This window comes from Jatropha curcas, chromosome 7 (genome assembly GCF_041381405.1).
Source record: "Jatropha curcas cultivar XTBG-Jc1 chromosome 7, XTBG_Jcur_1.0, whole genome shotgun sequence".
Classification (NCBI taxonomy): Eukaryota; Viridiplantae; Streptophyta; class Magnoliopsida; order Malpighiales; family Euphorbiaceae; genus Jatropha; species Jatropha curcas.
In genome coordinates this window covers 27,061,669-27,072,504 of record NC_143157.1, presented here as the reverse complement: position 1 = coordinate 27,072,504, position 10,836 = coordinate 27,061,669, and the positions used below count along the sequence as shown (strand labels likewise).

Sequence of the window (10,836 nt, the reverse complement as noted above, 5' to 3'; positions counted from 1 at the left end):
CCTATAGTTATTAAAGGACCAACTTGACCTATGTGATCACAAAATTAGAATAATATGGGTGATTAGGAGATTGATTAGCGTATATAATCTAAGATATCGATATTTATTCTTTTCTTTATGAATGGTAAAGATGAAAAAGGGGAATTTCCATTCATGTTATATTCATTTACTATCCACTGAATTTGATTCTGCAATCCAGCTCCATAATTAAACTTTTCATTTACATTAATCTCTGTTTGGTTTTAATATATATATATATTAAAGTTGTTCGTTATATGACCTAAACAGAAAGCAAGAATCCTTAGATTCCCCCTAATATAAAACTACATTACTATATATTAAGTATATTTTAAATGAATAAATATTCAGCACTCATCTGAATATGCAAAAAATATATATATATATATATATATATATTTGTCAATAATTGATTGCATATATATTAATTTCTTAGTATTAAATTTTTCCAATTTTTGTTTGTATTCACACCATTTCATTTCATCATTTTTAGCAATTAAAAATTGTATATTATAGTGCATCCAATTACATATATATAAAGGATTATTTAAAAAATGAATATAATAATTTATCTTTAAAATATTTTTAAAAAAAATCATAAATAACTGGAATACACAATATGCCTTATTGGAATTTTGTAAATAATGAACATAAAATAACTACGTATTATTTGATTTTTGTAGTTTTATCACCACCAATAGCAACTTTAGATTACCTAAACAAAACAATACTATAATTTATTTTTAGAAAAGCAAAAGCACTTTTTGGTTCTCTCAAACAAACACCGGATGTTTCTTGGTTGGTCATATACATATACGTAGAAAAAGACTTGTTGGCAAATTGAGTGGAGTATATATTAGTAACAATTATTTATTCTTGAAACCTAATAGGGTTCGATTTGATTATTTATAGCTCCAAATCAGGGTTATGGGACATTTGGAGTACGTACTTTGTTGGAGGGCATACCATGAAATAATGCAACGCAACACAACACAACACATGTGCTCTCCTTCTCGGGCCAACAATCATTGTCTAATTTTTCAACCAAACTTAGCCTTTGGTAGACTCCCACCAATACCACATGTTTTTTACCCATTTCCCTTTTAAACAACTTTTTGAGTAAAAATCACATTTTGAATCAACTCAATCCCCGTAAAATCAAGCAACCAACCAATAAAAATAACCACAACCAAGTTAAAAAGTCCACCGCAGCGTTACCCGAAAAATCAGCGAATTCATTCTTATGTTTCTGAATCAAATTGAATGAAATATGAGTACAAATTAAAGAGAGAGGTTCCATTTTATTAAAATTTCTATCCATTAACTAATATTTAATATTAATTTTTATTTTCTTTACCCAATACTAATGAGGCTATTTCTGTTTTTAATTACTAGAGTAGTACATAAATAATGATGAGTTAATGTAATTAAGTTCAACTTGAGCATCATTAATTACTAGATGTACATAAATCAAGTTAAACAATCAATTACATTAAAATTTAATCTATTGGTTAAGTGAATATACAATATATATATACATCTGACATCGATTATTGGATTATAGATCATGAAATAATTAAGTGTAACAACGAAATACAGAAGAAGAAAGTTATATAATGGAAGCGCAAATTGCAATCTTGACTCCTATATATTATCTATTTTATACATAAAATAAATTCAGTCCAGTCCAGAGAAACCCTAATTGATAAATATTTCTGCATGGGATACTATCCAGCTAGGGGACCTGAGGGCCAGATGACTTTATCCTTAAATCATTAAAATGCAATAATGGAAATCCATAATTCGTATTGTATGTGGTAATTTATAACCATATTGTATGTGGAAATCCATAATTCAAAAGCAGAGAAACAGTAACATCACCAAAAAGAAATATAACCACCATATTTATGCCTAGCTATCAGCTAGCTAGCTTGGATTACACTTATATAGTTGCTATATTATTTATCCTGCAGCAACCGAAAAACCTACAAAATTTGTAATCTGGGAGAAGCCAAATTAAGCATCCCCAATACCTGATTGTTAGGCTTCAAGTTTTTTTCATTTTGTAACTTTGCAGGTTTTCTGCAAAGACTATGGTTAGGACACTTTGTTAATTAATTAGGGGTATTATTGTTATTATTTTTGCTTTCTACAAATATTTCTGTACAAAGATAATCTTATTTTCGAATTGGTTATTGTTAAGGACTGCCTTATCATTAAATTTTAAATTAAGTCCAGAAAAAAAAAATAATTAAAGAACAATATTTAGCATGTTGTTGTGTTAGAATAGTACTCAATCCTCGAAAGGAGAGATGAGATGACAGAGATTTCTTTTAAGTCTCGAGTTCGAGTCTTGGGTATGAAGTCTATTTAAACACTTATAATGGAGTGCTTTACGCCCCTTTTATGGGCATACCTGGCGTGAATACGAATTAGTCGGACTAGTGAACTTCATACACAAAATGTTTTTATAAAAAAAAAATAATATTGAACATCTTATGCTAATTATACTGAATATATTGAATTCATAGATTATAAACGTCAAGTAAATGTGAAAGAGAGTGCATAAAATAAAATAAATTTTATAATTTCTCAATGAGTGAAGGGTAGCCTGGTAATTGTAAAAAAGGTGTTGTCAATCAATACAAAAGGTTGAAGAAACAAAATCATGTTATTCCCTCATAATTTTTTTTTTTAAACCAATGACCTTTATCCTGTCTCCATCCATCATATCTCTTTCTCTCTCTCTCTCTCTCTTTCTCACTGTCAACCTCTTTCCACTTCCACAAGAACTCAGAACAATTGAGCTCTCTTCCACTTAGCTCTATCATTTACCATTTACTCTCTTTCTTTCTTTCACTGTCTTCTTCTTGTGTGGGACTAGATAGGTTTTTTATAAGTTCCCAGTTGCTTCCTCCTTTTTCGGGAAAAATTATATTTGCCAAACTCACAAAATGTTTGTTTGAAGATAACAAAGTAAGTAAAAGCCCACCAGCAACATCAAAACCCTTTCAAGGGTTTTTAGGATTTGATCAGACAAAGATTCAAAAGAAACCTCAAACGAATCAAACAAACTATAAATATATTTATAGTTTGCCCTACTAATCTTCTTTTCCTCTTCTTTTCTCTATATATCATCATTTCTTCTCTGTATCATAAAAAATTCTCAATAAAGCTTGGTTATGGTATTGATTCATTAACCCTAGCCAATGAACGTCATGGGGTCGATCTTCAAATCTATGTTTCTTGGGTTTCTTGAATCTTGATAGTTCGTCTTTCTTTTAGAACAAAAACACTTTCAGCAATCAAGAATTCAAGATCATCAAGAAATCCCACTCTTAACAAATGGATTCTCTTCAAGAATTTGATTCCACGACTTCCACACTGCCTCTCGCCACCACTACAACCGCTGGCACCACCACGGTCTCCTCTTCCCTTTCCTCCACTTCCGCCACTTCCACTCTTAGCCGTTACGAGAACCAAAAGCGAAGAGACTGGAACACCTTCGGCCAATACCTCCGCAATCACCGTCCACCTCTCTCCCTCTCCCGCTGCAGCGGTGCTCACGTGCTTGAATTCTTGCGTTATTTAGACCAGTTTGGCAAAACCAAAGTCCATACCCAACTCTGCCCTTTCTTTGGCCACCCAAACCCACCTGCTCCTTGTCCATGTCCTCTCAGGCAAGCCTGGGGTAGCCTTGATGCTCTCATTGGCCGCCTCCGCGCTGCCTTTGAAGAACATGGGGGAAAGCCAGAGAATAACCCTTTTGGAGCTCGTGCTGTTAGGCTTTATCTACGTGAAGTTAGAGATTCACAAGCCAAAGCTAGAGGGATTAGCTATGAGAAGAAAAAAAGAAAGAGACCTCAACAACAGCAACAGCAGCAGAGCCCTGCATTATTGATGGCGGCGCCACCGCCACCGCCAGCGGCAGCCACTAGTGCAGGTGATGATCACTAAAGGAAAAAAAAAAAAAAATACCCCTACTGGTACTACGTATTTCAATTAAAGAACAAGAATCAATGAGTACTGCAAACCTCGTTAGAACTACTCGTTTTAGTATAATTTACCTGCAATATATTTATATTTATATCTATGAGTACTTAATCTTGTTTTATTTTTATCTGTGTTGTTAAATTTAAGGAACTCTATTTAGACTGTAGCAGTAGTAATAATTAGAAGAAGAAGTAGCTAGTATAAACAAGTTTGTGACTTAGCGTCCAATTTGTCACAGATCTGTAGCTTGCTAGGAGAAAAGCCATTTATGACGAGTAATAGATTTGGAGATCATGTTGTGTGTCTTTTTATTGAATTCCATTTCTTTTGTTTCTTCTTTTTTTTTTTTTTTATGGTTTTATAATAATAATGGCTACTGGCAAATCATCATCTAGGCATTAAAAAAGGGTCTGTGTCAGATTTGTCAAGCACTATATTTGTATGCATTGTTTATTTTTAGTATCATACACCTATTTGCTTGTGAGATACTGAGACTCTATTCTGCTTTTCTTTCTTTCCTTCCTTTTCTTTTCTATAGAATGATCAATAGTAATTAAATAGTAGAGACACTGCAAAACTGTGCTGGATACATAGTATCTTATTCTTTAAAATGGAGTCTCTGCAACTAGTTTTCATTCTTTGTACAGGTGAAAGAACTATAACTATAAGTCTAATCTTTCTTTGGTATTATATAAATTCTGGCAGTAGATATTAGGAGGAGTCGTTTTTGCCTTTGATTTGTGTGTGGGCTCATTAATTTTATTTTACAAAATCTACATGATCCAATTTATCTGTTGGATCATATCAAATCCTGGATGTCCCCTAAAGAGGGGTTTATGATTAAATAAATCAGGAGTCCATTATCACATGAACCCTAGCTAGTAAACGGTGTAATCTAGTTAGTTAATCCATCATTAAAGTGATTAATATATCAAAGTTGACAACCAACTAGTTATACGCATGTATGTATTTGTCTGCTACTGCTGTTTAATGTAATTAGTTTCTAGTTCTAGACCACATAAATATGGTGTTTGTCCTCAAAAAGCAACATTAATGTCATTTTTTCAGTATATTATTGAAAGACAATCACTTCACTGCACTTTCTAAATTCTTATTGAGTATGTTGTTTGCTCTTATTACTGGTTTTTTGGCTTTTTTCTTGCTAAAGTTTGTTGATATCTTCAATTTCATGTGCTAACTCAAACAAGGAAAATTGCTTATACTTCAAATTAATAGGTTATTAATTTGTATTGTGATAGTTTCATGTTTATGTTGTAACACTCTAGTTTAGAAACAAAACTACTGGTATAAAGCTCTCTCAGTGTGTATATATACTGATTAGGTTACATGAAAGAAACAAATTAGTTGAAGAGAGTAAATAATTATTGAAGCAATATCTTTGAAATTTTAAATTAATTAGTTGGTTGATGACAGTGGGCTTAATTACTGTATACCTATCTATAATGTGTGGTTATCACAAGAGGCTTTCTATTAATGAACCCAATTGTTTCATATATCTATGTATTAACTTGCTTTTCATATCTTTAATTTCAAATTGGAGCATTATTATTAGAATCATATCATTATAATCATCCAAATTCTTTGGAGCTAAGAAAGAAATTATACATATTTGGTGATTGTTCTCTTTTCTTGTTATCTAATTATAGAAATTTTGTGTTGATGATATTATACATAAAGAACGACCAAACATTAAATGTTGTGCCTTTAATTAGAGGAATCGTGATTTCTGTAGAGAATTTTTATCTTTTGAATTACTTTTATGATTATGAGGTATAGACATATACTTGTTATCCTGACCTAATTAACTAGGACAGGTTTGAATTCGAGAATCAAAGAAGCTAACTTATAGGCACCACTTTGCACCTACCAGAGATTAGATTAAAAGCTACGTTATCAAAATTCAAAAACCTTTTTTTTTTTTTTTTTTTCTCCCCTTAAAATATGGGCATATTCGGTGTCTGGAGAGAATGGTTTCTTTCTTTTATTATTATTATTTTTTTCTTGAAGAACAGATTGGTGAAGTAAATGACCAATTCCCTTTGGTGAAATAGTTGGATCTTAAACAAAGAACATAGTGCAATGGCGTGGCATGTTTGTTTTCATGTTTGAGGTGTATGATATTTATGCTTTTTGTTTTTTCTAATTTAATTAGTTTTAGCTAAAGAGAAAAATTTTATTATAACTCCCCCGGGATTGACTTGCCTAGATCGAATTTATAAATCCATTCACAGACCGAACTAATAAAAAATAAATTGTTATTGAAACAAGAATATTTTTAGGGATTGACTTGTCTAAACTCGGTGTATAGGTATATTCATTGACCAAATAAATGAAAATAGTGCTTTGTTGAAACGATGATATTTCTCATCATAAACGGAAAAAAAGAATAAAGTGGAAATAATATTTAAAAAAACTTTATTTTTATTGATTTCACAGCTAGTGGATCCACAGAACAGATTTAAGTCAGTTTAATCCTCATTTCTGACAATACTGAAACAAAAATGATAAAATGAGAATAATATTTTCATTGATTTACTCTCTGACTAAATCCATTGAATCGGTCTAGACTAATCAAATCCACTATTACGACCCGAATATCGTCATGAGGCAAGCGCAAAAGGAGTAACGACTAAAATTCAACCTTATTGTTACATTAACAATCGGAAATCCAAATATGATGGCTCATGTTCAAATTAGCTGTTAGAGAACCAGAGTTTAGCATTATATATATATCTATAGATGATTGGTAAATTGGACAGCAGTGGAATTGTAGGAACGGAATTTCAAAATTCAGGCGCAATGATTTCAAATTATTATGAGACATAGAAAGTTGAAACTGCATTCTCTAACTGCTACTAACAATTAATGTCGTTAATGGTTAATCTTTAACAATTAGTGATAACCACGGAATAAATAGGCCTATATATAAACAATATTCCATGCTAAATCCTAATTATTAAACGAAGCTTACGTTATATTCATCCTCAACTAATGGTCGAGTTGCCCTTAATCCTAATTTTTACTCATAATAACTCTGTGTCTAGCTTGTTAGATCTGATACATACATCTTTGCTGATTTTGAACTCACAACCTAATTGACAAGTCAATCCATATCTGATATCTAAAGTCAATAAAATTCCCAATCATGTTAGGCATGAATGAATTGAATTTAAACTAGTATATCACTTTCTGTTTGACCTATATCTAGCCAGTAAAAGCCAAACTCAGGTGGGTTGTTTAAGTGTCTTTTTATGAATCTTTTTTAACCATTATCAAGAAGCATTGGTTTCATTAGGTTGGGTCCAGAAAGGGTGACTTCATGCTTACTAGCAGCTAGTTTTACTTTGAAGATGGAGTCTATCACTTGACTGATGTAATTGAATTGATATGAATGAAGCGTGAAATGACTTTTTTAAGCTAAAGCAGGTATAGTTTTAGGCGAATATGCTATTTACATTTTCTTGGTTAAAACAGTTAGGCAAGTCTAACTTGCCTTTAATTAATCTTTTATATATAACATTTCAATGGAGATTTGAAAAGCCAGAGTAGGGTTAAATTACTTTTAGGAGCAATCATGTTTATATATGTCAGAACTGTTAAGATTTTCTTTGGCAAGAAGACGACAGTTCAAATTTCAAATCCAGGGAACTGTGCATGCATGTGAAATAGCTACCTGCATCCATTGCATAAGCTTAAAAAACTTGTATGAGCAAAAAGACTGATGATCTCAAGCGCTACGTCCTCTAATTGCTATGATTTAGCCATTATTGATGCGAAAGATATGCAAAATGTTTCATCTTGTTTGTTAAATGGTTAAAAAAAAAGAGAGACAGAGACAGAGAGAGAAAAGAAAAGAGAAAAAGATGTGTCCATTCCCTTTGGGAAAGGACAAGGACTACGACCAAACCCTGTGAATTTACTTTCTTTTGCTGTAGCAAATGCCAAATGTATATGGTCGCTATGTATATATGTTTCACTACTCTTTTCTTTCATTTCTTAATGAAATAACATATGCAAAAGGAAAAATAACCAATCATGAGTCATTAGATCAGCAAAAATAACTATATTTTCTAAACAAATTTTACTTATAAAATTAAGAGTGTGCTCGATAACTATTTAGGGAAGAAAGATAATTTTAAAAAGAAATAAAGAAGGAAAATATAAAAGAATTTCTCTCTTCATATTTTGATTTTTGAGAGAAAAACAATGAGGAAAAGTGATTTTGTGAAAAGTAAAATTATGAGTTTAATCTTTACTTTTTTTTTTTTTTTTTTTTTGAAATAAATAGGGATAAGATTATAATTTTAATTATTTTTCTCCAAAATTAGAGAGAAAATGATACACGAATCCCATAATTTATTATCTTCCATGTTTTCTTCGTTCCCAAACAAGGGAAGAAAAGAAAATTTATATTATTTTTATCCTCAATTTTTCTTTCTTTTCATATTTTTCACCCATAAAAACATAGTATAAAGGATTGGAAACCTGAAGCTTTAACCGAATACTACCAAAAAAAAAAAAAAATACAGATAATTATCTCAAGTTGACAGTCGCTTTTCAATGAAATTGCACAATATCTCTGGTTGGAAATTAATGATCTTCGTTTCCTTTCTTTTATAACCAAGTGACCTGGAATCTCATTTCTTATCATTTGCAGGAGAGCGACTGGAGTGAACTCAAACTTGGGAAATAAGCACATCGATTAGTTCAGTGCTGCCAGGAGTAACTTTCTGACACAAGAAAGTATAAAAAAAACTTTTGTAAATTAAATTAATTAAAAAGAATATATAATAAACTCTAATTATTAATTACTATGATACCGAAATTATTTACAAAATTAAAATAAAAAAATAATAATTTAAAAAATAAAAAAAGAAAGAAAAGGGCAGGTACGAGAAACCAGCCAGTCTAGTGTCAAATCGAGTTGACATAGAGAAAGAGGAGGGAAGTGGGACCCAGACTCACCCGTGCTAATCTGTCAATCTTGTCCCCTTGATACACCTCTCAATCCGGGGTAATAGCTTCAGCTGACTCAGATCTTTCGCCAGGTGGCATAAAATAACCCGTAGATGTCATAGTCTTTACTTGATGTGGACCATACAGAGGTGACACAGCACCTCCATGTGTCATATCATATGTCATCCCCAGTTATTGCAGTAACTCTGTCGTCGCACACAACCACAAACGCTAACACACTTGTTTCTTTTTCTAGGGTTCTAAAAGGTTTCATTTTTTACTTTGAGTGAAACAATTTTTTTACCATTTTCTCAACATTTTGGGTTAATTTTTCCTTCTATTATTATTCAGTTGGGCCGACTACTGAGCCCATGTTTTTCAAGGATTTAGGTGATAATAATATTAACTATTATATAAATTTTCATATTTTGTATTTTTTTTATATAATAATTATCAAATCTGAATCTAACAAATTTGAATTTAATCATATTAAACCCGTCTTTTCTTGACTTTAATAGTGGTGATTTTTGCATACAGTTTGAAAATTGTTAGTTAAAATTAAACATGATGCTCAAACTGAATTTGAATATACCGTCTTACGTATTGCAATTCATACTTCAATCTATCAATTTAATTAATAACTAGAACTATCACTACTATTTTATTGTGATTATTCAAAATTAAAATTGAACTGTGGATTAAATTTTGAATAGCTCTAATCATAGAAATTAATCTAGTAATAAAAAAAATAAGTTCAAACTCAGCCTTCCCTAATGTAAATAAATAAATGAACGGATGGAAAAAAAAAAAAAAAAAAAGCTCAATTTGAGATTTTTGAATTAGTTATTTAACGCAAATTCAAATTTATGTGCATAGTTGAGCCAAAATTGAGCTTTTGGAGCCTTCTTGTTTGCCTACTACACATGCATAAGAATAAGGCCATGCAACAGTAGGTGACGTGTGGGTTTTATTCTAACCCAGCCCAGTGCTAAATTCACCGCAGCCATCGCCAACTCTGTTTTGGACCGTTGGGCTTAGCTCGATGAGACCAAAATTTAGCAAACCTCCTGGTTGGTCCTTGCCGGTCTATAAATAAGTTCCACAAAATCTTATAAAGTGTTTGTTATATTGAAAAAGTCCTCATAAAATTTCAAACTCAATTCTACAAAACTCATACATTTAAATTTTGAAATCAAAATGCAAATCTTTCTCTCTGTCTCTCCTTTTTTTTTTTTTTTTTCTATCTCTTCCTCTTTTCTTTCTATCACTATTTTATCAATGCCAACTCAATTAATATCTAAATTAAAAAATAATATTCCTTTCAAAAAAAAAAAAAAAAAACTATTTCTTTTGCTACATCCCAATTTCAATATTTACTGCCACGTATAAGCAAATATGTTTCTGTTTATGTAGATTTATATGGATATAGATATAAATATTTCATATCGAATTAAATTCTATATTTAGTATTATAATCACAGGATAAACCAATGCTCCGTTTATTCCCGTAAAATAATCTGCAGAAAAATAATTTGTTAAACAATATTTTCCATGAAAAAATTGGAAAATATTTTTCAAATGACTTATTTTCCATAATTTTGTTGTAATATTGCAAATTAGTTAAAAATATTAAAGTTTTTTATCTCATAAGACCATAAAAAATTATTAATAATAATAGAAATTTTATAATTTAAAAATTTTATTGTTAAATATGAGAAGAATGAAGAAAATATATAAATTATGAAAAAGTCGATGGCTGGTGGTGGCTGCCGGTGGCGGGTGATAAATGGTGACTGATGGTAATTACTACGATAATTAATAAATTAAAAAAATATAAATGTACGAGTT

General features: G+C 30.9%; 1 protein-coding gene across 1 annotated transcript; it reads left to right on the top strand.

Moving 5' to 3' along the window:
* Positions 1–2,722: 2,722 nt before the first annotated feature.
* On the top strand, positions 2,723–4,327 carry LOC105632237 (protein LIGHT-DEPENDENT SHORT HYPOCOTYLS 4). The gene has a single exon (XM_037635418.2). It carries the CDS (start codon positions 3,364–3,366, stop codon positions 3,973–3,975), a length of 612 nt encoding a protein of 203 aa, XP_037491346.1. The 5' UTR covers positions 2,723–3,363; the 3' UTR covers positions 3,976–4,327.
* The last annotated feature ends 6,509 nt before the right edge of the window (positions 4,328–10,836 follow it).